This window comes from Synchiropus splendidus, chromosome 19, assembly GCF_027744825.2.
Source record: "Synchiropus splendidus isolate RoL2022-P1 chromosome 19, RoL_Sspl_1.0, whole genome shotgun sequence".
NCBI classification, from domain to species: domain Eukaryota; kingdom Metazoa; phylum Chordata; class Actinopteri; order Syngnathiformes; family Callionymidae; genus Synchiropus; species Synchiropus splendidus.
The window spans coordinates 14,898,771-14,924,983 of NC_071352.1; the positions used below are offsets into that span (position 1 = coordinate 14,898,771).

The 26,213-nt window shown below is 52.8% G+C and overlaps 5 protein-coding genes and 1 pseudogene across 8 annotated transcripts; 2 read left to right on the forward strand and 4 right to left on the reverse strand.

The window, feature by feature from the left end:
- Window positions 1-264: 264 nt before the first annotated feature.
- stx1b (syntaxin 1B) lies at window positions 265-10,120 on the reverse strand. Its single transcript, XM_053851636.1, has 10 exons — window positions 9,749-10,120; window positions 7,094-7,168; window positions 6,914-7,013; window positions 6,379-6,453; window positions 6,240-6,313; window positions 5,463-5,571; window positions 5,303-5,376; window positions 4,751-4,888; window positions 4,560-4,670; window positions 265-4,474 (listed from the first exon to the last, which is right to left on the reverse strand). Exons 1-10 carry the CDS (start codon window positions 9,776-9,778, stop codon window positions 4,394-4,396), a joined length of 867 nt encoding a protein of 288 aa, XP_053707611.1. The 5' UTR covers window positions 9,779-10,120; the 3' UTR covers window positions 265-4,393.
- Window positions 10,121-11,033: 913 nt separating this feature from the next.
- Window positions 11,034-14,821, forward strand: si:dkeyp-113d7.10 (uncharacterized). Of its 2 annotated transcripts, XM_053851581.1 has the most exons (5): window positions 11,038-11,827; window positions 12,349-12,615; window positions 12,762-13,091; window positions 13,154-13,371; window positions 13,484-14,821. In XM_053851581.1, exons 1-5 carry the CDS (start codon window positions 11,095-11,097, stop codon window positions 13,724-13,726), a joined length of 1,791 nt encoding a protein of 596 aa, XP_053707556.1. In that variant the 5' UTR covers window positions 11,038-11,094; the 3' UTR covers window positions 13,727-14,821. The 2 variants fall into 2 exon arrangements, with proteins under 2 accessions (XP_053707555.1, XP_053707556.1); XM_053851580.1 differs by having other exon boundaries at window positions 11,034-11,827; window positions 13,154-14,821.
- A 140-nt stretch (window positions 14,822-14,961) lies between these two features.
- si:dkeyp-113d7.1 (uncharacterized protein LOC407709 homolog) lies at window positions 14,962-19,730 on the forward strand. Its single transcript, XM_053851589.1, has 3 exons — window positions 14,962-15,465; window positions 16,001-16,579; window positions 17,226-19,730. Exons 2-3 carry the CDS (start codon window positions 16,133-16,135, stop codon window positions 18,378-18,380), a joined length of 1,602 nt encoding a protein of 533 aa, XP_053707564.1. The 5' UTR covers window positions 14,962-15,465; window positions 16,001-16,132; the 3' UTR covers window positions 18,381-19,730.
- On the reverse strand, window positions 19,664-23,164 carry LOC128750949 (keratin, type I cytoskeletal 13-like). Of its 3 annotated transcripts, none has more exons than XM_053851618.1 (7): window positions 22,731-23,164; window positions 22,491-22,573; window positions 22,239-22,395; window positions 22,020-22,181; window positions 21,835-21,960; window positions 21,553-21,773; window positions 19,664-20,056 (listed from the first exon to the last, which is right to left on the reverse strand). In XM_053851618.1, exons 1-7 carry the CDS (start codon window positions 23,091-23,093, stop codon window positions 19,939-19,941), a joined length of 1,230 nt encoding a protein of 409 aa, XP_053707593.1. In that variant the 5' UTR covers window positions 23,094-23,164; the 3' UTR covers window positions 19,664-19,938. The 3 variants fall into 3 exon arrangements, with proteins under 3 accessions (XP_053707593.1, XP_053707592.1, XP_053707591.1); XM_053851617.1 differs by having other exon boundaries at window positions 19,666-20,032; window positions 21,562-21,773; window positions 22,731-23,163; XM_053851616.1 differs by lacking the exon at window positions 19,664-20,056 and adding an exon at window positions 21,368-21,490 and having other exon boundaries at window positions 22,731-23,161.
- LOC128750748 (keratin, type I cytoskeletal 13-like) lies at window positions 20,033-21,017 on the reverse strand (annotated as a pseudogene).
- A 516-nt stretch (window positions 23,165-23,680) lies between the features above and the next one.
- LOC128750945 (keratin, type I cytoskeletal 13-like) lies at window positions 23,681-25,581 on the reverse strand. Its single transcript, XM_053851609.1, has 7 exons — window positions 25,117-25,581; window positions 24,972-25,054; window positions 24,744-24,900; window positions 24,510-24,671; window positions 24,311-24,436; window positions 24,016-24,239; window positions 23,681-23,939 (listed from the first exon to the last, which is right to left on the reverse strand). Exons 1-7 carry the CDS (start codon window positions 25,546-25,548, stop codon window positions 23,714-23,716), a joined length of 1,410 nt encoding a protein of 469 aa, XP_053707584.1. The 5' UTR covers window positions 25,549-25,581; the 3' UTR covers window positions 23,681-23,713.
- Window positions 25,582-26,213: the final 632 nt, after the last annotated feature.

The window sequence follows — 26,213 nt, forward strand, 5'->3', positions numbered from 1 at the left end:
GAGTGGCATGTGCAGGTCAGATGAGCTCCGTCTGGGTCGGTCAGGTTTGAGTGCCGACTGTTGGAGCCTTCACCGTCCTGTTCACCGCTTCTTCGTCGTACAGTCCTGCTTCGTCTCAGAAGGCGTTTTTGTGCTGACAGCGAGCCATGACCTTTGACCCCAACGTCCCACTGAAACGTCTCTTAAAACAGACAGTGAAACTGCAGACCCGTCTTTCACTCGTGGACGCACCATGACTCAGCAGTTTTGCTCCCAACGCATGTGAAGAACAGAGTCGTCTTACACTGAACAATCCGCTTCTTTATTCATTTTTTATCATTTCGTTATGTCTGTCAGGGTTTGTTTTTTTCCAAGTTTTTATTGAAATAAAATCTCGACACATTTATAAAAGACGCATCTGCATAGAGTTGTCATCTTAAAGATCCGGGGGGCGGGGGGGAATACTGGCACGTCACATGAACTAAACAGAACAGCCAACAGCAGTACGAGGGGGGGCAGAGAGGGGGCGCTGTTTAAGAGTGTGGGGCGAGGAGGGGGACAGATCGCTTTTACATTACGCTACACACACACATACACACACACAAAAGAAACGGGACACAAGTTGCATTTCCAGTCAAAGTCGCGTCGGCGGAACGACGTCCTCGTCAGACTCCGGCGAAGTTCACAACCTATTTCCAAAATTCGGCCAGGTCCAGACAGCACGGGGAGCCAGGCAGTCCGGGGGCGGCCCGTCAGTGGGGACTGTACAGGTGATGATGTCACAGGAAGTGAGGTGTTGGAGCGCGCTCCAGGATCAGATCCCGTGTGCTTTGATTTCCCACAATCTGTGACCGAAATTTGGGTCGTGCTAACACGTTAGCAGCTAAGCATGAGATGGTTTGAGTCCGACAGAGAGAGAAGAAACTGACAGATAGTGGGCGTGGCCTGGCGTGAAGCCAGTTATCCTAAGATGGAGGGAAGCACTTTCTTCAGAGGACCAGTGGGTGGCGCCTCTGGGACAGAGGTGATGGACGGCAGCGTGCTGGTGGCGTTGACTCCACTAGCTTCCGAAACATAAAAACAAACTGAGCGGCTTTTTGTTTCGGCGCTTGAGTGTTGGTCGGATAATGACGGACAAAGACGCGAGCAGCTAGGTTTCTCTTTCTCTCTGTGGACGGAACCGTGGGGGCGGAGTCTGACGAGGACCAGTTCCTGCGGGGGTAACTTTGACGGGATCCGATATCTCAGTAGATTTATACGTAGACATGCAAGTCATTTTTTTCCTCTGGGTTATTTACAATAATTACAAACACAAAGTTTCAGTTTTGACAAAATTGCGAGCATCGATATTAACCATTACTATGTCATGAAATCATTGCTATTATCGTCTGATCATCAGTCCTCCATCGCAATTTCTGCAAATTTTGTAACTGCATTTCCGCTGATGCTAATAATAATAACAATAATGATACAGACTCTCTGATTGGCTGAGACCACTCGGCCCCTCCCCTAACTCCTCCCAACAGCCCAAAAACACTGATGTAAACCAAATACTGATTCGAACGGAAAAGCGTCCACGGAGTAGCGTCGGAATGGTTGTCAGCAGGGACCTGAACAGGTTTTGGTATTTTTGAGGATCGTGCGGAAGACCAGGACGTCTGTGTCAGCGGAAAACAAATGAGGAAGACCGACGCTCTTCTGCTGATGTTGCTGCCACTTTACTAAAAAAAGAAAAATGATTTTTATTTCACTTCGGCCCCAAACTGCGCGGGACACTCGGTTGCATCTCTCACATCTCTCAGTCAGTGTTTTTCTCAGATGTTTTATGGACCAAAATGACGTTTGTCAGTTTAAAGCTCACAGCTAGTGAGCGTCACATCTGCCTCCTCGTGTTTGTCTGTCTGAAATTGGAGTTGTTTTCATGTGAGGACGTCCTTTGCAATTACTGCGGAAAATGAATCGGATGCGACTTATTTGGAAACGTTGGTCAGTGGGGGGGGGGCCGTCAGGCAGAGGCGGAGTCAGATATTGACCAGCATGCAGTGGGGAAAAGGGGGGGGTCCACATCAGTGTAAACAGAAACTGTGTTGTGCTCTTTTGTCGTTTTAGCGGCAGACAGTGGAGGGGAGGGACTAAAACGCTTTGGCTTGAACGGGATGTCGGGAAGGTGATGCACAATAAAAGCTGTCAACATATGCTTCGCACTATCAGGTAGATTAGGTGTCGAGGGGCGGAGCAACACTAACAACACAAACAAACCATGGATGCTAAATATAACGGATAATAGTGATGGCTAACTTAGCGCGAGCGTCAGAGGTTGATGGTGCGGGTTTGGGGGAAGGGGAACCTCATTTACTCCGGAAACGGTTTCTTAAAAAAATAGTTTGTTAGCGAACATGCTAACACTTGTGGACAGTAAAGTGCAGGATGTGGGCGGGGTCAGACGAAACACCTTCATGCAAACTTCTGCATGCCGTTATTATTATTATTATTATTATTACAGTCCACAGGGGGCGGGGCCTGCTCACCATCACAAACTAAACGACAACATCAGGACAGGAGCGAATCATTAGGCTCACATTGGTCACATGATTCACAATAGTTTGATGGTGACTAGGGGACAAAATGGCTGGTGCTGGGGCTACGCCGCCAGAGCGGCAGCGCAGGATCGGATGAACGATCGGAACAGTTTCATAACTGACGACACACACTTTTCCTACACACGTCAATGTTAATATTCATGTAAAAGGTGAAGCACTCTGGGAACAGAAGTCCTGACGCAAGCACGCGGGCAAGAAGACGATAAGTTTGTACAAGAATCTAAGAACACGTGAAGCGCTAATTATAACTCGGTAGAAAACAAGTGTTGCGAAAAATTGGGGAGTGTAAGGAGACTGAGTTTGGCCAACAAACACTTGTTTTGGTTCTCAGGAAAAATGGAGAAAGACATGAATGTCTTTTGTAGGTGACATCAACAGCTAACAGCGCTAACGACGACGGTTCAGCGAAATCTGGCTCAATTGCAACAGCGATATTAGCGCGACTTCAGTATGCCTCAGAGCTGCGTGTTAGCTTGTGACTAGCATTAGCAGAGCTTTTCAAGTCAGTCACGTTGATCCAACAAACACTTCCAGGATGATTTCCTATATTTACACGGCGGCATGAAAAAGCCACAACTGTCCATCTGTTAGCTAACACTACCTACTGCTAGCCAAACTCTATTTTAATAAACAGACTTTATTGCTGAAGTGACGACAGAAGTCTTTGTTTGCAGCTAACAACGCCGGTGTTGCTAGCGTGGCTCTCAACCGAGGCGACTGAACTCCGTATCATCGAGCCAACAAACGATGTTCTCAACATGTGATGCTTAACGCTAACACGCCTTGCCACCAACATACTGAAGCTCTGTGCTTCCGACGGTTCCCCATGATGCTAACACTTTTGCAATTTCAAGTATTGATTGAAACTTGCTGGTTCAATTCATAAATCACCTGTTTACTAACGTGTGCTAGCACGGGTGCGGTGTCAAAGCCTTGTACGTGACTTGGAGGTCATCGGTCAAAAATTAGCAATTGTTTCCTGACGAATCACCAGCCAGCAGCCGCTTCTCCATAACTAACAAAGTGCAGAGTTGATGTAGCTAATGTGAGAGCTAGCATGATATGACGCACACAGACATGATAAGACGTTGGTCCAAGTCACGCTCACGGTCGGTTTGAAAAGTGATGATGTCATCATTCTTTGTTGGATTTGCCAAATTTAGGCGACGGCTATAATCTACGACCGTTCCGCCATGGCGACCGACACCATCGGTAGTCTCGCATGAGGGGTGGGGCTTGATGACCTCTGATCTAAGCTGCATAGATTGACAGTTCGCCTCACCTGTCTGACTGCGAGGCCCCTCCCCCTGCTCTTTGGTTGCACGGTTGTGATGATAAGGGGCGTCGTGAAAAGGTCTCTTCGCTGTCCTCAGACGTGGCCGTGTGAGCAGCTCTACCCGATCGAATTGGCCGACTGAAATGAATGTTGGTCCGCCCCTCCACAGGGCCCAATAGATATTCTAGCCAGGTTGGGGTCACGTCTCTTCGGAATTATCGCCCTACTTGAACTCCGCCTCTCTGATGAGCTCACGAGTCCCAACACATAAAGCCTTTAAAGTAATCAAAAACAACGTGGAAATGTGGGGAATCGTTTAAGACTATTGATGTCATCACGTTTTGTCAGCTGTGATCGTGTTTCATACGTTTTTTGTTTCGGGACCTCGGCAACCCCGCGGAGGCTCTGGATCGATTATTTCTGCCTGGTGGATTTTTGTCTGTCTTGCATTTGGATTTCAAGTTTTTTGTGTCATCGTCGTCGTGTTTATCTGCTGGCTGTCGGTCGCGTCGGCGTCAAGGCGGATGGGCGGAGCCTCTTAGGAGGTCAGCGTTCCGCCAATGGTCGATGCTAGCACGACGCCCAGGATGACACAGCAGATGATGATCATGATCTTCTTCTGCAGAGGACCAGAGAAACATGTTTGTGATTGAACACCACCTGGAGACAGAAGAGCAGTCTGGAGACGCTCCGAGGACACGCACCTTGCGGGCCTGACTCTGGTACTTGACTGCCTTCTTGGTGTCGGACACGGCGCGCTCCACGTAGTCTACCGAGTGTTCCACGTTGTACTCGATTCTATCGATCATCTCTCCCTGGAAGACACAAGGATGACAAGGAGGTCTACGCTTCCGGTCCTAATCCAGGTATCCCGACCCCCGGCATCAAAACCTACCTGGCTCTCCACCAGCATGGCCATGTCCACAAACATGTCATGGAGCTCGCGGATACTGTTCTCCAGCTTGATGATCTCAGTGTGTCGAGTCTCAATCTCGTTCAGCGCCTGTTTGGTCATCTGAGAGTCCATCTTGATCTGCGTGGTTTCAAAATAAGAGACCCTGATGAGACCTGTATGTTACAAAATAAGATAAACTTATGAGATCTAAATAGTTTCAGAATAAGAGACTCTGATGAGGCCTGTACTGTTTCAAAATAAGAGACACTGATGAGCTCTCATAGTTTCAAAATAAGAGTGGGTTTCAAATGAGGGAAGTGGAAGAGAAAGAGAAGAGGTATGAAAGAGAGCATAGATGCTTTTATTGTGAAGGAGCAAATAACAGTGAGCGCTCCTTCACAGTAAGAGCACAGCATATTGGACGACCATGTGACTAACGGCCGTATTCACTGGATGTGCCAGCGCCCCCTGTTAGCCGCTCTGCTGGCTGCGGTCAGACAGCAGCAGAGCGGTTCTGATCTGACCCGGCAGGTCTGGGGGAGCTGAGCTTACATCGTCTGTGAAGATGGCCAGTTTGCCGCTTTCCAGCATGTCCTCCAGCTCCTCGTTGGTGGTGGTACGTCCAGCTGCAGAGACACAGAACATGTGTCAGTGTGTGACTGTGTGTGTGCTTGAGTGTGTGTGTGTGTGTGTGTGCACGCGAGTTCCTCACTGATCTCCAGCTGTCTCTGGATCCTGTCCTTGCATCTGTCCCGGTACTTGGACTGCGTGGTGTTGTACTCGGTCATCACCTCCACAAACTTACGGGACAGAGTCGAGTGCTGAGGGGAAAGAGCGTCTGGGTCAAAACATGTCGACAGTTGGAGGGATGAGAGAGACGCACTTGGAGGCACTAGGAGTCTAGAGGGAGACACCAGGAGACCAGGGGGAGACACTAAGAGACTTGGGAGAGGCACTAGGAGACTAGAGGGAGACAATAAGAGACTAGGGGGAGACACTAGGAGACTAGAGGGTGACTCCAGGAGACTAGGGAGAGACACTAGGAGACTAGGTGGAAGCACTAAGAGACTAGAGGGAGACACCAGGAGACTAGGGGGAGACACTAAGAGACTTGGGAGAGGCACTAGGAGACTAGGGAGAGACACTAGGAAACTGGATGGAGACACCAGGAGATTAGAGGGAGACACTAGGAGACTAGAGGGAGACACTAGGAGACTGGGGAGAGGCACTAGGAGACTAAAGGGAGACAATATAAGACCAGGGGGAGATACTAGGAGACTACGTAGAGGTACTAAGAGACGAGAGGGAGACACCAGGAGACTAGGGGAAGACACTAAGAGACTTGAGAGAGGTACTAGGAGACTATAGCAAGACTAGAATGTGACTGGGGGACTGGAGAGGCACGCCAGGACTAGAGACATTTAGGGAGACACAGACACTATCAAGCCAAACTGAGGGACTAGAGTCACACAGTGTGACTGAGACTGACCTGCGTCTTGCGGATGCGCAGGTCTGCAGAGGATCTGTTGAGACCTTCCTCCTGCTCAATACTTTGCTCGATAGCTGCCGAAAGAGTGGGTACATCAGACCAAGCCCTGCCACAGTTGAGCCTCATGGCGTCTCCTCACCTTTTAACTTGGAGCGGACTTTATTGGCTGTCTTCTTGATGTCGGCCGTCAGGTCCTCCAACTCCTGTTTGGTCTCTGAAAACAAAAACTTGGTTGTCATGGTGATATGGTTATCCCTATAATGACAGCCAACAGAGGACGCCAGCTTGTGTCACACACGATGCAACCACAGGATGAAGAGCAAGAAGAAAAATAAGAAAAGGATGAACAAGAAGAGGATTGAAGAACAAGATGAAACAAAAGCAGACCAGGAAGAAGTAGAAATCATAGAGAGATTTTAAAAACTCACGTGTCATCAGTCACTTCAGTTTAACACCAGAAGAACGTCAGCATGCAACATGGAAGGAGAGGAAGGAGAGAAGGAGGAAGAGGTGGACATGCGGAAGGAGGAAGAGGTTCAGACGGTGAAGAAGAAGGTGAAGCAGGAAGAGGAGGACAAGGGGCAGTGAGGCGAAACAAGAAGAGCAGAGCTGACGGTCATGCACAGCTGCAGCGCCTCCCACGGTGGAGGCCATCAGCTAGTCGGGGCTCTCACTCTCATCGGGGTTCGGCGCCGCCAAGATGGCGCTGTGCTGCTTCTTCACCTGCTCCACATCCTCGGACAGCTTCTCTATGCATCCGCGGATCTCCTCCACCTGTACGCATGTGACATCATCGTGTATGAGCCGACACGGCGGGACCCCCGCTCGGCGAGGTGTTGAGCAGAAGCTCCTACCTGCTCAAAGAACTCATCCATGAAATGGTCCCGGTCCACCTGGACCACCTCCTCGTCATCATCGCTGTCTTTCGCCTGAAACACATGAGGGCCTGGTCAGACGACACCACCGAGTCTGGTTCGGTTGTTACCATGAAGGAAGATCATGTGAACCGATGAGGTTAAGAGATGAAGAGGAGTCAGGGAGGGAGGGACCACAGAGAAGTATGAGACTATGAGATGATAGGAACACAAAAAGAGTCGGGCGGTGAGGCCTGAGACAAAAGTGAAGAGGAGGATGACAGAGAGTCAGGAGACAACAGGAAGTAGAGAATGAGTTGGGTCGTGTCACAGTGGCTTTGTTACGATGCCATCTCAGTTAGGAAGGGAGTGATGACGTGAGACGTGAAGCAAGGAAGACAGTGAGAGAGGGAGGGAAGGAGGAAGGAAGTGAGGGAGGAAGGGAAGGAGGATGCGATGGAGGATGTGAGGGAGGAATTAAGGGAAGATGTGAGAATGGAAATGAGGGAGAAAAGGAGAGAAAGTGGGGCATGAAGTAAAGAAAGGAAGTGAGGGAGGAAGGAAAGGAGGAAGGAAGGACGTAACGGAGAAAGTGAGGGATGATATGAAGGAGCAAGGAGAGAGGAAGCAAGATGTGAATCCAGGATGCGAGTTAGGAAGCTATATGGTACGTGAGTGAGAAGTGCAGACGGAAGTGTGGGAAGGAGCGGAGTGAGGAAGAGGAAGGAAGATGAGAGGAAGAACAATGGAAATGTGGGAGGATGGGATTAGGATATAAGAAAGTAAGGGAGAGAGGAAGGGAAGGAAAATGTGAGAATGGAAATTCGAGAAGGTGTGAAGGAGGAAGCAAGGGAGGAAGGGAAGGAAGATGTGAGAATGGAAATGACAGAGGAAAGGAGAGAAAGTCAGGCATGAAGTAAAGAAAGGAAGTGAGGGTAGAACGGAAGGAGGAAGGAAGGATGTGATGGAGGAAGTGAGGGATGATGTGGAGGAGGAAGGAGAGAGGAAGAGGAAGCAAGATGTGAATCCAGGATGCGAGTTAGGAAGCTATATGGTAGGTGAGTGAGAAGAGCAGACGGAAGTGAGGAGAGGAGTGAGGAAATCTGTGATGAACTGAGGAAGGAAGTAAGAAAGTCAGGGAGGAAGTGAGTGAGGAAGTGCAAAGTGTGGGGGGCAGAGCAAGAGAGCAGGACTTGTGAGTTCCAGCAGAATCGGACCAGCAGTAGAACCTAAGACAACCAACAGCCAGATCCACAACCTGGCTGGAAAGTGTGTGTGTGTTATGCCAAAAGCAAGCTGTGTTACCCACAATCCACCGGGGTCTCTGGCGGTGCATAAAGCCCATCTGTCTCTCTTTCGAAGTGATGAGTCCAGTTTCACTTCATGTGAGCGGAGCCCAGGTGGAGCGTGTGTGGTGGGTCAGAGTCCACACAGGTGTGTGTTTTGGGGCTGGGGCTGGTCGCTGACCTGCCTGTCGTGTGGCGCTCACCTGAGAGCCCAAACTCTCCATCGAACCGTCCACATCTGCGACACGAGTGACTGAAGGCTCAGACCAGACCTGGAGCCCAGTTTGTGTGTGCAGAGGAGAGTGACCTCCTGCGCACACACACGTCCTTCACTCACACAAACACACCCTCATCTGACACAGCTGGCAACAACACTCAGACTTCAGCTCCCCTGGACATGATCGTGTGAGAGCAACACAGGTGAGGAAGCGTCGGCAGCTGGGCCGGCGAGTCACATGACTCAGAGTTCACTGGTTCCACAGCTATATGCCATCAGTCGGGATCAAAGACCCTGAAGTCCATCAGGATGAATGAATGAATAAATCGATGGAGCTCTGAGTGAACAAATGAAAAGCGAGCTGTATGAATGAACATGGATGGAAGTCGTTTTTGGTGCAATAAACTCACATCTCCCTCACTTACGCATCAATTTATTGATCTGCCTTCGATCCTCCAGCTTATCTGAAGGGCTGGACCAGCTGAAGGAGGCCGAGCCGGACTGAAGCCACATTGCTACACTCACACTGGACCTGGTTACTCATCAGAGGCAAATGGTCATAAAAATGGGTGAGGCTAAAATGACCTCCTCCCCACCCCACCCCACCAACACACACTGGCTTCCACTACAAGAAGAAACGGCAGGTCGCGCACACGTCTCACCGCTTCACCGCAGCTCCTGAAGGGAGGCGGCGTACTGCGGCCTCGAGAAAATATCTTTCTCTGACTCTCATCGCTTCCATCTTTCCTCCTCCATCCTTCCTCCCACATCTCTCCTCCTCCATTACCAAGAGCGAGCACGCGCACACGGACGAGAGCGGTCAGGTTCTGGTCGAGGTTCCGGCCTCTGCGACGAAGCTCACAGAAACGCGCTCTGACTGTCGAACAAGCGGTGCGAAGCCACGAAACCAGAAGCGGGGAATGGTGACCTCCAACCGCAGACCCGCCGTTGACAATCGCTCGATGAATTACTCGTCAGTCACAACGTCGTTTTACTCGGTGTAGTAGGACTGCGGCGGATGCCCCGCTCTGTATGCACAACGTGAAAGGTCCGCCGCTGCGGCGGAGGAGCGGCAAGGCCGAGCGACCAGAGGCGAAGGGGGTGGGGGTGGGGGGGCACGGGGAAGACATGATGAGGTGAAGATCCACTTACGCTTCGCAGTTCCGCTGTACGGTCCTTCATGGTGTGTCCGAGCTGAGCTTTTAAAACACTGAGTTCGGGCCCTGGTCCGGGGGAGAAGCTCGGTCCAAATGGTCTCCGCTCCTCGCAGCTTCAGTTCCTCCTCACCGCGGCAGAGATGGAGGATGATGATGATGATGATGATGATGAAGTCTCCGCCTTCTGATTCTCCTGGATCTCGTGGCTGATCGAAGCCACCCGCAGGTTCTGCGCTCTCTTGAGTCGCTGTGTTCGGCTCCTGCGGCCCAGCAGTCTCCTCTTCCTCCTTGTTGCGGTCAGTGTGGCCCCGCAGCGCAAAGCAGCAGCCCGGCAGGAGAACCGACCGACGGCGAGAGAGAGTGGGGGAGGGAGGGAGCGAGAGGGGCGGGGGAGGGGGAGTGTGGTACTGATGCTGCAGAAAAAGAAGGGGGGAGGGGGGAGGGATGCAGAGGGGATGTGGAGTTATCGCGCAAGCGTCGTAACCACCTCCCCCTCCATGACTGCTGCTGCTGGCTCCTCCGCCCCCCCACCCTCAAATACAAGGTGTAACTGGTTTAAAGGTGCGCTGCTGGAGGGGAGAGGCGGACGTCACACAGTCCATTATGACCACGTCACGTGACTCTGGCAGTTGGGGAGAAATTAAAGTAAAAATATGGAGGCTAATGAGTCATGGATGTGGAGGTTTACGTTGTGTGATTGACACGTGACGTATGCGCTCGGCCCCGCCTCTTTGACACGTGAAAAGACCCGCCCCTTGAAAAATAAGCTTTTTTTAATAATGTTGTTCTGAAACGCGTGAATCCTATAAGGGCAATATTTGACGTTTGTTCGTGAGTGTTCAGCCACGAGACTTCTTAGGGCAAGTGTGTAGAATCTCGACAAGGAAAGCAGGCTATATTATAAATATATATATTTTCGAGTTGGCGTTCCTCTTCTCCTTCGGCTATATTCGGCTCCACTCGAGTCTATTCGCGTCTACGTTTCCCTGCAACAAAAGGCCGACTCGGCAGTTGTGTGACGTAAACATTCCGACTCCTCAGAGTACCGTAAACCCCCAAGTATACGCGCAAACACGTTCAGGGGGAGTGTCCTGCGGCATGCCGTTCGATGCGGACTCAGCTCCCCCACCCCCAACAGGGGCGCAAAGAGAGACGTTAGTCACCCCAAACTGAATTAACAAGCTTCAGGAGATTTTTTAAATGATGATTGTGCAAAACCTCTACCTCAGGGAGAAAATAAATAAAGTCTGGTGCGCGTTGTTTGATGCCAGACAGAACCCCTGTCGGCGGCGGGTCGATACACAACCAGCCTGTCCCTGTCAAGTTGACGTTCGGCATCTAATGATGGAGAAAGTTGGCTGTAGTTCTGCACCCTGCCGCTCGCTGCCGCCCTCTGTCGGCGAGCAGCTGGTGAGCTCAAGACAAAATGGCGGATGCTGCGCGGGAGCGACCGTGGACGCGTGTTGGCCAAGACATGTGGGCGGGGAAAGCCTCGTGCGCTTCTACTCGCTCCACTACGGTTCCATCGCCGACTGTCGGCGCTGGAAGCACGCTGGAGGGGAAGCGACATCTCACGGACGAGACGAGCCGTGCGGCCGGCCCCGAGTCCTACGAGCGACCCCGCGGGTGTGTGGAGGCCTGCGGGCTCGAGCAGCCGAGGATGAGACAGCGAACATGGACGGAGCCGTGTTCATCTCCTTCTTCCAGGGCCAGCTGGAGTCCGTGCTGGAGCAGGTCGTTCAGCTCGCCGTCCAGGAAATCAGCAAGACGGTGGGCTCCAGTCTGAACGCCCTGCTGCTGGAGACGGCTGTCAAGGAGCGGGAGAACCACCGGCTTCGGCTTCAGCTGCAGTCGTGGGAAAAGCGGGCTATGGACGGTTCTGCCGGTGGGGCCGCGCGAGCAGACAGCAGCAGGACAAAGGCCCAACATCATCATCATCATCATCATCATCAACAACAACAACAACAACAACAACAGCAGCAGCAGTCGGAGCTACGTGCCCCTGGGGGACCGGGCACGGAGTCCGGAGGAGCTACCGACACACGCCGCTTGGAGCACAAAGGCCGAGTCGTTGGTAGGAATACACACACACACATATCCACCCACCCCCGCCCACTCTCGCCCTCTTGCATAAATGCTCCGTGCGTCTGTGAATAAGTTAATTACTGGACCTTTGATGGAGACCAACCGAGCTGAAGGGGCTCAGAAAGTCCGCCATTAGTCGAACATGAATGAAAGAGCGTGTTTTGGGGTCGAATCCACTCGGTCCAGGAAGTAGAACGAAGACCTCCAGCAGAGCGGAATGAGGTTCTCGTCTGGGTTAGAAGGCGCTCGTCTGAGCCCCACACCTGAAGCCCGAGAAGTCCAGACGTTTGAGAGCTAGTTCTTGGTCACTCTGACGGGGGTGTGGCACCTCCCTGTGTCACTCAGTGTTTATTCTGTGAAAATTCAAATTGCTGCTGGTCTACCTGTACATTTTACATGTCTGCAGATAGATCTGTTCTTTCAAGTGTGATTTCCACATCATCTGCATTAGTCCATGTGTAGACTTCTGCTTTATTGCTAATAGTCTAAATGCTGTTTGTGTGCACTCAGACCAGCTCAAGTCTGTGATGGAGACAGTTCTGGACTTTGCAGTCTGCGAGCTGACCAAGATCGTAGAAGCTTCATATGATGACTTGCTGCTGGAAGTCACCAAGCTGGAGCATGAGCACCGGCACCTGGAGGAGCGGCTGGAGAGAGGAGAGCAACGAAGCGGGGGCCAGCGCCGCAGCTCCGAGAACGACTCTGCCTCACTGAGTGGTTCAGAGGAAACTCGGGACGATGCTTGTGATGTTACGGTGTCCAAGATGCTGCTAACAGGTGAGCCGTCAGTCACGTGATAAGGATTGTGAACGCATCACGGCGTTGATGTTGAACGCTTTCATAGTACCCATGGTTCGAAAATCATGAAAAAGTGCGCCATACAGTCAAGGCAGTGCCATCTAGCGCCATGTTTTTTTCTGCAGATCCAAAGCCTCCCCGCGTCCAGTCCAATCCCCAGGACTGGGGTCCCATCTTGGACAAGGTCTTTGGTGAGAAGTGGTCTGATGACTCATGGTCCGTAGAAGAGAAGGAGGGGAGTGGGCGTGTCCCAAAAGAGTCCAGGACGTCCCAGCACAAGTCACTGCCTCTGTCCCTGGAGCCAGCTCCGTACTCCCCGCAGCAGGACCCTCGTTGGACCCCTCTGGAGGACATGGAAGTCTTCTCTCCGGACGTAGAAATTGGTCATCAGAACTCCACAGGGCAAGCTCACACTGCTGGTGAACAACAGATTGGACCTCTGCCTGGCTCCTCAGGTATGACACTGCCATTCACCATCATCTGATATCACATGACAGCTCTCCCTCCCCTCAAACAGGAAGTGGCCAGCTGTCCTCCGCATCCATGTTACACCGTCTTCTCACCCTGCCGTCACAGCTGCTGGAAGAAGATGCCTCCAAGGAAACGGTTCCTCTGGCAATGGACTCGAGCAACGAACCTCCTGGTCTGGCACCTGCATCCCTCCCTACCACTAAGGAGTTGGAAGAGGACATGGACGACGGAGGGGAGGTGGAGGAAGAGGAGAAAGGGACCAAGGTAAGTCCTTCAGAAGTCAAGTGCGTAGTGACAACTACTGAAATGTTTGCTATTGCGCCACCTATCCATGCACCACCTGTTGTTGACAAACCTCGGCCGCTTGTGTGTGCAGAGGAAGAGGAGGAGGGTTTGGTCGGAGTGCGAGGAGTGCGGTCGCAGGTTCAGTCGTGTGTCACAGCTGAAATCCCACCGCCTGACTCACGCCGCTGCCACGGACTGGGTCCCATCGTCTCCGGCTCCTCCCAGCAGCAGCCCCCCTCTTCAGTGTTCCAAGTGCGGGAAGAGGTTCTCCTCAGCGACCCGCCTCCAGAGCCACATGACGACCATGCACCCTGGCGACGAGAACGGAACCTGAAAGCTGATCAGGACTCTGCCACAGTCGACTCAGCTCATCCGCAGGACGGCAACTTTTGTTTACAGCGCTTCTGACTCTAGAACATGTGTTAGTGTTGAATTGGCTGGACGGTGTCGCAGCGGTTCCTCGTGTTGTCTCTCCTCCAGGTACTCGGCGCACACATGTTTTGGGTTACCATATTGAAAGTATCAACAGTGAAGATGACTTCAAGTCAGTGATGTCATAACCTGCTTAGTGATTGACAGCTAAACACATTTGATGTTTTGGGGCTTTAGGAAAGAGAGACACAGTCAGCCAACAGGAAGTGATGTCATCAGGTGGTGATGACCTCCCCTCTTGTAAACAGCAGTCACGTTAAGTAAGGAATTTTTTTACCTCGTTTAAGTTAGATTTTACCATGTTAACATGCGACCACTGTGGTGCAGAAGTGTCGTCGTTGACATGTTTTTATATTCTTGTACTGATGAACTTTGACCTCGTGAAACATTTCCACTTTTTGTCTTTTCCATGCTCTGACCTCATTACCTCGGTCACAGTCTGGGCCACGTGAACCCGAAATTGTCATCACACTTGTCGTTTGTCCGCAATAATCTGATGAGACTCGTACTGGTGTATAGGTTTTGCGAAGCCAAATGGACCATTTCTGAAGGCTCGAGTTCCTGTGTCCAAAAAAAAGGGAGTTGCTTTAGGATGGCACTCCCTTCAGTCAGGCTCAAAGGGACTGTCCAGTGTTTAACGTTTTGTTTTGGGTTTTTTTGGATGTTTTTACCAACAGGGGAAATTGAATCTAAGATTGAAAAAAATGTTTGAAATACCCTGTATAATGTTTCCCATAGTATTTCCCAAGTATTTCTGCCAGGATGCAATACTTTTGATATTTAAAGCCTTTTTTGTACTTCAGCACTCTAAACTCAATCCGCCAAAAATGAAAGTGCTGAGTCATTGACATTTTGGATGTCTGTTGATGCGATTCAACCTTCTTTAAGACTTGTTCAACATCTGCCAGTTTACGCCGAGCCATCACTTGATGATGAAGGTGTCTTGATGTTGTGGGTACTTTCAAGTGTCCGTTAAAAATAAAGGGAAGTAAATGTTCTACCACTTCAGTCATTGTTGGTATTCGGGATGTGGGTTTGAACCCTCAAAGCCGTCAAATGTGCAATTGACGTAATGTAGGTTCCAATTGCGTCCACCAGGTGAGTCGTGCTGCAGTTTAACTACTAAAACTAATCGTTGAGGCCACAAACTTTCTAATTTCGGTCGTGCAGTCGAAGTTCTGTGCAGATTGTAGGTCTGGAACCAGATATGATCCCGTGCACGGATAATTATTTATTTTCCCTACCTTTTCCTCTCGCGATTGTGACTTCAGGTTGATTGTGACGTCACACTCTGACCAGTTCAAACGTGCGTGCGGAGCTCTGAAGAGGCGGGGGCAAAACACATGAGACACGTGACTGTGGTTAGAACTGCGCGCCACAGTTCACTGCTCCTCAAGTTACCATGGAAACCTCCAAACCCGCCCGGACCAGGAGGAGCGAGATCCAGAAGGAGGAGCCGAACAGGAGGTGGTGATTGACGGCGGAGGAAAGGAGGGAGGGGGAGAGAAGAGGAAGGAGGAAAGAAGGAGGAGGAGGAGAGGTGGCGGGTTGTTCTCTGAGGTGGACGTGGCGGGTCCAGTGGAGTCAGCGAGTAGCGACGGCCAGCGGAGCCCAACTAGCCATGAAGCGAATCACTACCAGGTAGGCACCGCGTCGTCTACTCCTTCCGTTCTCCGGTCGCGGTCTCGCGTCGGTACCGCTAGCTGTCAGGCTCGTGCCGAGGGTCGTGTACCGCTCATTTTCACCGCTCCACTGCCGGTACTCGGCCGCTGCAGGCAGCCGCTCCTCGCTGCACGCGCTCGGCGTCGCCTGCGGTCCCAGCTGCGGCGCCTGGTCCGCGACACCTCCCTGTCCCCCAAACCACTTGCCCCCCTCAATTCCAGCCAGCCCCGATAGTTAGCTTAGCAACCCTTTGATAAACAAGATGGCTACTGGCTAATGCTAGCTACCTAGCTGAACATGGCAGCCTGCCCTCTTTGTACATCGGCGAAGCGGTTTTGAAGCCACCGTTTGAGTCCGCAGAGCCCCTTATAAGTGTTTTGTCCTGGCGCTGGAGAACGATGCGGCTCTGACAGCCGCAGAGAGGATCTTCTATGCGCTCTAAATAATGATGTTACATAAACTTACAGCATTACCTGTGTGTATGTATGTGTGTGTGTGCGTGCCTGTTTTGCAGGCTGGACCCAGTTGGGCGTGACTGGTGACAAGGACACGCCCCCTCAGTCTTGAACCCACACCCGGCACCTCTCAGTGGATACTTGGACAAAGGAGGACAGTGACCTCAGAAGGTGAAGCATCCTGCCTCACCATGACAGACTTGGAGGCCGAGTGTTTGGGTCTGGGCCTGCCACCCGAGTGTGGGTCGCCTCCGCTGCCCCTGGACTCGGCCCTCCAGGTGCACTGCGCCACGGGCTCTGCCGCCATGGCGCTTCTTTCCTCGGACTGCTCCACCCCGACGCTGAGCTCGCTAGCTGCTGAGGTGGCGGAGCCTCTTGTGATGCTGCCCTGTGTGAAGAGCGAGCCGGAGGACCCGGACCTGGAGCCCATTCACACTGTGGACCTGTCCGAGATCCAGCCGCTGTCCACGGCCGAGTTAGGCCACGATCAGATCAAAATGGAGATCAGCGGGCTGGACTACATAAAGTCCGAGCATCACGGCCACGATGACGACCAGCTGGAAACCTTCCAGCACTGCCACGAGCTGGACTACAAGAACCATTACCAGCCCGGCTCAGTGTTCGACTACATCACCCAGGTCAGTGCCTCTTTTTCTTATAGACTCCTCCCACTACCCTTTGCTTTTCAATTGCTTCCCGCCAAAGTGCAGTCAAGGTTCATCGTTTTCACGATCAAACCTCATGGGTGCGTCAAGTGACCCATTTCTTGGACCAGCTGATCCCATAACAGTTCATCAGACATTGATGAAAGTGAGGTCAAAGTTCATCAGCATCTGTAGAATATGAAGTAACTGAAGTGCTATAATTCCAATTTGGATTCAATTAAATCCTTTTTTAAAAAAAGGTCAACAGGTCCGTACTGACTTGTAGCCTGGAGATAGGTGGTCACCACCTGATGACATTATGAGTGTTTCTCAGCAAGAGGACTGACAGAAGTCACCAGTCCTGCAGCACTGCACAGAAGTGAGGCTGATCCTGATGCTCCTCATGAGAAGCTGCACTCTTGTTGCTTTATCAGTGCTGTTCTTCACTCGTGAGCCAATCACGTGACATCAGAACTGTTGTGACTCCTGTGGTTCGTGGTGGTTCTCTTATGACTATTGCACCTGAGTGATGGGGTGTACGTTCAGGAGCATATGTTGATCTCCACGTGAGGTCTGCCAGTCCACAGGCGGACCCACCACGTCTCCGTCATCGCCTCACTCCTGGGCTCCTCTGTTTCAGGTCACTGACACACTCGAGTACATCAAGTCGGACCACCACGTGGACCTGCAGTGTTACTACACCACGGACCTCACTGTGCTCAAGTCAGAGTTCCCAGAACCCAGCCCTCTGTCGGGCCTGCACCACAACGGCCTGGAGTCCATCCACATGGCCGAACTCCGGACGGAACTGAACAAGCTTCGGCCCGACTCGCTGCTGGTGGACGGGCTGGGGAAAGGCGACCCTGAGTTCGGAGGAGGGACTCTGTATGAGCTGCAGCCGGCCCAGCAGGGCAAGGTGGCCTCCGGGGGGGGCGGGCGCGGGGCGGCCAGCCTTCCTCTCACCACTAAATCCCAGAACCCAACAGCCAGGAAACCTCGCAACATGCAGGGGGAGAAGCCCTTCTCCTGCACACAGTGTGGCAAGAACTTCAGCACTCTGGGAAACCTGAAGACCCACCAACGCATCCACACCGGCGAGCGGCCGTACTCCTGCTCACAGTGCGGCAAGAGCTTCGGCCAGGCCGGCAACCTCAAGCGCCACCAGCTCATCCACACTGGCCAGAAGCCCTACGTTTGCGCGCACTGCCCCAAAGGTTTCACCAAGGCGGATGACCTGCGCTCACACCAGCGCCTGCACACAGGCGAGCGGCCCTTCATTTGCGGCACCTGCGGGAAGAGCTTCGGCCAGTCCAAAGAGCTGAAGGCCCACCAGCTGAGCCACACGGGTGAGCGGCCGTACTGCTGCCAGCACTGCGGCAAGAGTTTCACCAAGGAGACAAGCTACCGGAACCATGTGCAGATCCACACGGGCGAGAAGCCCTTCACCTGCTCCCAGTGCGGCAAGACTTTCAGCAACTCTGGAGTTCTTAAAACCCACGAGAAGATCCACTCGGGCGAGAGACCTTTCGGCTGCACTCAGTGCGGCAAGAGCTTCGGTCGTCTCGGGCACCTGAAGGCTCACCAACAGATCCACACCGGTGAGCGACCGTACGCTTGCCCGCAATGCGGCAAGACTTTCAGCCAGTCGGGTCACCTCAAAGCACACGAGCAGATCCACAAGCGAGAGCAAGGGAACACGGCCAGCACCAGCAGCACGCCAGTCAGCGACTCCAGCATGTCGGGGGGCTGCACGCCGTCCAGTGACGTGGGAACGACGGGCAGCGACAGCAGCTGAGAGTCTAGAACCTTTAACCTCCTGCGTAACAAAAGTATTATTCCTTTTTATAAATATACATATATATATATATATATATATATATATGAGCTTTCTTACCTTTTCGTATTTTTCTCACCTTTTTGTAAATGTGAGTGCGTGTCAGTGAGTGCGTGTCCAAGTCTGTTAACATTGGATGTGTGGTTGGTTCTGATCTGGAGCACTTACCCCTCCATTCTGATAAGAACTGCAGAGTCAAAGATGTTTCCATGGAAACTTCCTTGTTGCTGTGTGCCGTTGCCGTTCTTTGAGGTCTGCGGAAGATGTGGGGTTTTCACGGACAGAAGCAAGTGACTGGAGTCTTTCCCGGGGTGCACAGAGTCCACCTGTGCAGAGACGGAGCGAGCAGGTTTTAATGTACGATTGAAACAATAAGCCTTCGTTTGGGAATCCTCAGTCGGAATGTTTCTATGATGCTGTGGACGATGAAGTAAGCAGAATGTTTTGTTGCTAATGTGAGCGATTTACCAGGGTCGCAGACCTCCTCCTGCTGACTCAGCAGCAGCGCCGCCGGAGCATGGTGCCACTTGCTTTGCTCTGTTCTCAATGTTAATGTCCGTGTCGGACATGTTCTTCTCTGCGATGCTGACAAACATTCACACTCCTGTCGGCATTAGCTCGCGGCAAAACCCAGACACTCAAAGGTCCCTGGTTGTAGAGGGAACCCAAACACCGGACGCTGAACTCTCAACACGGGGTTTTCAGGATGTAAGGAGCCTCATATCTGCAGTTAGCATGCTAACCGCTTTTAACTTCTGTATTGTCTGAAACATTCCTTCATTTTTTTAGTCACCACATGGACTTTCTGTGCTTGAGAGATTCCTGGTTTTGTATGCCAACATGCCACAGCCGTGATCCGTCTGTGACCAAACTTCCTGATCTCTTTCCTGGTGTGATCTTGAACCAGAAGTCTCTAGTTTAAGAAAGAGCAGGCCGCCGTTTACTTCAGTCATTCCAGCGCTGCTTGTGCAGTCCAGTCGAGCCAAAGGCACCTGTCCAGGTGACCCGCCATGTGCCATTGTGTCCTCATACAGTCTTTTTAGAAAAAAAAATGTCAAAAAAAGATTTCTTGTAACAACAAACTTTTATTAAAGAAACTGAAAACTGAGTTGTATTTGCATGCTTCTTCAATTGAGGTCACCTGACCATCCACCAGGTGCAGGTGTATCCAGCAGGCGGCGGTGCTTGAAAAGCACAAGCTCCAGCCAGGTCTTGGCCACCAGCAGGACCTCCAAGCCAAGATGAAGACCACTGAGCTGCCTCAGGACTCCGTTCACCGGGAAGACCATATGGCACGGGGTGCGCATGCGCTCAGAGCCTTGCCTGTCGCCCCACTTACTGTCAACCTACAGCACCTGGACGTTACAGGTATTTCCTTTTCTGTTTGTTTTAATTTCAGTTGACAACATACAGGAAACTGGTCTGTAACTAGACCTGGTTTGGAGAACCGCTCTCATGTGTTTGACTGATGAATCTCCAGGTCCCTTCTGGATCCAGGGTTGAGCTCTATGGCTGGTGTTTAATGGTAGGAGGAGCTTGTGGACGTCACGACCCCATCAACCACCTTCTCCACCACCGTCACCACTCGCCTGGTGGTGGTCGTGGTAGAAGAGCTACGAGAGCAGACATCATGCGCACTTGAACGTCGTCCTGGGGTCGTCATCTGACAGACTCTCCGTCCAGCAGGCGGCGATATTCTGCGATCTCCAGCTCCAGTCGGGTCTTGATGTCCAGCAGCATCTGGTACTCCTGACCCTGGCGCTCCAGATCAGCCCGCAGCTGCAACAGCTGCTCCTCCAGAGACGACACCTGGTGGGGAGGAGAGAAGGGCCAGTCGAACTCGGTGCGTCAGGCGTCACCGAAGCTGGTCTGCTGACTCACCTGCGCCTGGTACCCGCCCAGCGTCATGGAGTGCCGACCCTGAGTCTCCACCAGAGTTCCCTCCAGAGTGGCTTTCTACAGGAAGTCCAGAGACTTTCAGAATAAGAGTCGGAGATAACTAAGTACTCGCCAGTCCGAGGAGCGACTGACGTTCAGTCTCCAGCGACTGCAACGTCCTTTTGACCTCGGTGACCTCTGACCTGGACGTCTGCAGACTTTACGGCTGCGTGACGACCACCGCCTTCAGAGCTTCGGTCTGTGCAAACACGCACGCGCATATTAACGAGGCGGGGGAGGGACCGCGTGCATGACGATCACAGCGGTATCTTGGTGTTGAACCAGGAGTCCAGGTCTCGCTGGTTCTTCGCCGCGATGCCCTCGTAGTGGTGTCGGACATTCCCGATGACCTTGTTCAGGTTCTGGGTCGGAGCCGCGTCCACCTCCACGTGGACCTGCCCGCTCATCTGCGGGCGCTTGGTGACCATCTCCTGCAGACAGACAACGCGATGACGTCACCCGGAGACCCAGTTGGTGTAATATTCCTGGAATATGTTAGTAGCAGTCTAGTATTTACATTTCATTAACGAGGACTGCCGGATCTTCAGCTCAGCTGTCATCGAGAGGAACACTGTATCACGTGTCTGTGGAAATTGGAAACATTTCATTCCAGTACTGAGTGAGAGTTCAAACCTTCATTTTCTTAGGTTCGTTCATCATTTCACGGGGTGAGACACGGGAGAAACAGAAGCAGAAACTGTGCCACGTGTTTCACCTCATTCACCTGTCGAACACCTGCCTGTTCCAGTCTCAAGTCCATCATGAAGTGTGATACTGAAGATGACGGTTCAACTTCAGCTGAAGTGACTCTCGTCTTCCACAGGGTGGCGCAGTCAGTGCACAGGAGCTCTAAAGACTTGACGTGAGTTTCAGTATTCAAGTAAAGTAATCAAATAACACAATAACACGGCCCGGTTAGCGTTCTTCTCATTTCCACCTAGTTTTATACTATAAAGTCACGAATTGGTCCACACAGAGAAGCAGTCAATGAGCAGGACAAACACAGAGGTGCATGAATCTTTCTTTATTTCAGTTACAGGCTCCGGTCTTGGTCTCAGGACTCGGACTCGTCGTCGCTTTCCCGGGTGATGATCAGAACCTTTGACTTGGAGGTGGACTCGACTGTGGACGGCCTGGGGGGACGAGCGGGTCAGTGGTCTCACAGGTGTGCCGAGACAAGCAGGCCAACACTCACAGTGAGAGCTCTCCATCCAGCAGGCGGCGGTACTCTGCGATCTCCATCTCCAGCCGGGTCTTGATGTCCAGCAGCGTCTGGTACTCGTGCCCCTGGCGCTCCATGTCTGCTCTCATCTGGGCCAACTGCTCCTCCAGAGCGCTCACCTCTCTCTGGTAGCCGGCCAGCATGCAAGCGTAGCGGCTCTGCGTGTCGGCCAGAGTCCCCTCCAGGGAGGATTTCTGGACACAGTGCGGGTGTGGTGAGGACATGTTGGACTTGTGCACGTGAGCGGGAACCTACCATGCTGAGCTGGGCCTGCAGCTCGATCTCCAGACCCTGCAGGGTGCGCTTGACCTCCGTCACCTCGGAGCGGCACGACTGCAGCGACTCTGAGAACTCAGCCGTCTCCTTGTTAAGACCCTCAGTCTGCAGGAGCAGATGTGTTAGCCTCTCAGTCTACCAAAGTTCTGGACGCTCACACCCACCTTGGCCTGGAACCAGTTCTCCAGATCTTTGCGGTTTTTCGCGGCAACGTTCTCGTACTGTGCTCTGATCTCAGCCATAATGGCAGACAGGTCCTGCTGTGGCGCCGCGTCCACCTCCACGTTGACCTGACCCCCCATCTGCTCCCGCAGAGCCAGCAGGTCCTGCAGGAGGATCACGTTAGCACATTTCAAGTCCCGTGCAACAAGGTTAAGACTCACCTCCTCATGGTTTTTCTTCAGGTGGATGAGCTCCTCACGCAGTGACTCGATCTGCATCTCCAGGTCGGAGCGACCAAGGGTCAGCTCGTCCAGAGCCCTCTTCAACCCGGCGCTGTCGCCCTCCACCGACTGACGCAAAGCCAGCTCGTTCTCGTACCTGGTCGTGTGAGCAGCAAGATGTTAACCATGTTCTGGTCCATCATGGAGGAAGGAGCCTGAGCCCCGCCCGCCTTCAGCATGCGCAGGACTCACTTGACCCGGAAGTCGTCAGCCGCCAGCTTGGCGTTGTCAATGGCCAGGTAAATGGAGCCGTTGGTAGAGCGGGCGTCCTGGATCTTTAAGAGAAAGAAATGACGTTGTCATGGCGCTTGGTTAGATTAGAGATTAGATAAGGGACCTGAGACCCCCAGGCCACGCCCGCTGATGTGAACCAAGTTTCTGAGATCAAACACATACACATGTTATGAAATCACGCCTCTGAGCATCACCCACCTGGTTCTGCAGGTCACTGATCACACTATGGTATGCGGAGCGGTCCTGACCCTCGGGCATGGCCTTGCTCTCCAGAAAGGTTCGGATCTTGAGCTCCAGGTCAGTGTTGGCGGCCTCTAGCTGCCGCACCTTCTCCAGGTACGACGCCAGGCGGTCGTTCAAGTTTTGCATGGTGGTCTTCTTGTTGCTGTCCGGCCCGTCGAGCGCATCCATCAGATTGAACCCGGCTCCCGCCGAGGAAAAGCTCCTCGGGACACTGGTGCTGGAGATGCGGACCCCGGAGCCCCCGGCTCCTGCGTACACACTGGGAGCCCTGATGGAAGCGACGCGGCCGGAGAAGGATGAGCGAGTGAAGGAGGTCATGGCGGCGGCGCTGGAGTCAGAGCTGGAGTGGCCGGGGTGGGGGCGCTCCGGCTTTTATGGAGCGTTCCTGAAAGTATCTGGGAGGAGGGGGCCACCCTGAGGAACAGCTAGTGGACGAACGCCGCAGGAATTTTAAGCGGAAGCCCACGACCCCGCCATCATTCCAGAGCAGGTCCTAGCTTGTACCAACACCCATTGTGAAACAAAGAAACATGTATTTGTTCATGTAAAAATGGCAAAAATGAGCACCCTCCCAATCTGGAGGGTCACTGCTGCAGACCCGACCCGGTCTGGGATCAACATGCCCAAACCTGAACAAGTCATGGTTTCATCCCAGCTGTTCCTGATGCTTATTGACAGTAGTTTCTCTCGCTGTGTGCTGGAATATACTTTGTTTATATATATTCTTCTGGGAGGGTGTAAGTGAATATGCAGTTGCTAGTGTGAGGCCTTGTATATGTGTGTGTGTGTCTTCTCTTGTGTGAAATCAGAGTTGTGTTTGCAGGTCAAGCACATTCCCCAACAAAGCACCTTTGACTTCTGACATCGTAAAAACCACAAGATGACCTTTTATTTTCAAACACCTCTGCAGACTTTATTTGGTGGTCTCATGTGAGGTGTTAGTTGGTGTTGAAGGTCTCGGTGGCGGTGGAGCTGACCACCTTTCCATCGACGATCACTTCCTCGACAGTGACCACCTTCTGCCTGGTGGTTTTTGTGGTAGTGGATGAGGAGCCTCCAGTAGACAAGGAGCCTCCGGCAGACGAGGAGCCTCCGGCAGACGAGGAGCCTCCGGCAGATGAGAACGATTTGGAGGACAAGGACATGCTGCTGGAGGAGGAGATGCTGGGGAGAGTTGGAGATGTGAGTTTGGTCGATGCCATGTCACAGCACATCCTGTCCTGTCTGGAGCGCCACTCACCCAGTTCCGGCTTCTCCCTCCAACAGGCGGCGGTACTCGGAAATCTCCATCTCCAGGCGGGTCTTGATGTCCAGCAGGTCTTGGTACTCCTGAGACTGGCGCGTCAGGTCTGCCTGCAGCTGACAGATCTGCTCCTCCAGCATGGTGACCTGGGACTGGAATCGTTGGATCATCATGCTGTACCGGGTCTGCGTGTCCGCCAGAGTGGACTCCAGGGAGGCTTTCTGTGGAGGAAGCTGGAGGTCAGAGGAGACGGAGCGCAGCAAGCAGGAGGAGGAGCAGCAGGAGGCATCACCATGCTTAGCTGAGACTGCAGCTCGATCTGCAGGCCCTGCAGCGTCTGTTTGAGTGTGGAGATTTCAGACTTGGATGTGCTCAACGTTTCCGTACTGACTGCCACCTCCTGGTTCAACTCTTCTGTCTGTAGGAGAACGTGGTCACATGATCTGATTGAATGGGGCATCAGTGTAGCGAGTGAGGAGTGAGGGTCCTACTTTAGAGCAAAACCACGCCTCCACTTCACGACGGTTCTTATCAGCAATGTTCTTGTAGTGTTCACGCATCTCTTCCATGACTTTGGTTAGATCGTCTTGTTGTGGGCAGTCCACTTCAACGCTGACCTGTCCGGTCATCTGAGTCCGCATCTGCATCATTTCCTGCAGCAGAAACACACTGGTCAGGCATTGCCCCCGGTCTCCGGCCGGGCCTCCAGACAGGCCCCGCCTCACCTCCTCGTGGTTCTTCTTAAGGAAGGCCAGCTCCTCCGTCAGACCCTCGATCTGCATCTCCAGGTCGCTTCTGGCCATGGTGAGCTCATCCAGAACTCTCCTGAGTCCAGCGATGTCTGCCTCCACCGACTGCCGCATGGCCAGCTCATTCTCGTACCTGCGGACGGTGAGTTGGCGTCTCTACCCGGGTCTTTGTTGGGGAGGGATCAATGACAAAAGCTCACTCACTTGATTCGGAAGTCGTCTGCCGCCAGCTTCGCGTTGTCGATGGACAGGTAGATGCCGCCATTGATTGTGGTGGCCTTGAGGATCTGCAGAGAACCAGAAGCTTTTCACCACCGCCACCAGCAGCGGATCTCTCCCTCCTCCTTACCTTGTCCTGCAGGTCTGCGATGGTAGCGTAGTAGGCGCTGTAGTCTCTGCTGGATGGTGAAGTTTTGCTCTCAAGGAAGTTCCGAATCTTGAGCTCCAGCTCGGCGTTGGCCGCCTCCAGCTTACGCACCTTAGCGAGGTACGACGCCAGACGGTCATTCAGGTTCTGCATGACTACCTTCTCGTTGGTGGAGAAATCCGCTTCTCCACTGCCACCGCCGAACCCGCCACCGGTGGCAAATCCACCTCCGCTGCTGAAGCCGCTGTACCCGTAGGAGAAGGTACTGCCGCGGGCGCCCCCACCGACTCCACCTGAAGAAGCTGTTGAGATCATGACACGGCCGCCTCCAGCCCCTCCGGTCATGGATGCCCTGCTACCAAAGGGGCGTCCGCCGGCACTGCTGCTGCTGGTCATGAAGCTCATCCTGGACATGATGATGTTCTGCAGGTGAGGCGAGTGGCTGACTGGTTCGGAGACGAGAAGTGAAAGAGATGAGCGCCGGCCCTCTTTTATATCATGGGATTGTTGGGGGCTTACCTGCATGCCTTGTCCCCGCGGGCGAGGGTGAAGCAGGCGTGTCGCTGCCAGGGCGAGGAATAAAAGATCAAAGAGCTGTAGGGCGAGTTTGGACGGGACTGACATTTGAGAGAATGTAAGGTTCCTGGCTGCCACACAGGTTGAGTTGGATCACGGCAAAGACTCCTGGCGCATTGAGTGACACCGACTGAGCTGCACGGACCAGGACCATGCAGGTCAAGGACCGCCCAAGACCCGGACCCCCTCGACGAAATGGTGACTCATTGCCCTTGGTGACTTCCTGTTTGCTCCGATAAGCAAATGTTGACAGTTTCGACCTCTGACAAGACTCGTGGTAGCGCCGCAGCGAAGTTTGCTAATGGCTTCGGCTGCCGTGTCACGCTGTGATGGGGGATTAAGTGCTCTGTGTAAGCGTTGGTGGCAGTGGTGAGAACTGCTTTTCAGCCATGTCAGAAAATAATTACGCGATTAAGATCAGAGCGTTGGTGTCGTGGGCGCGGCGGAGGAATGTTGCTGCGGGCTTGTTCTCATCTACAATTAACCTTTCACTTGTTTGTTTC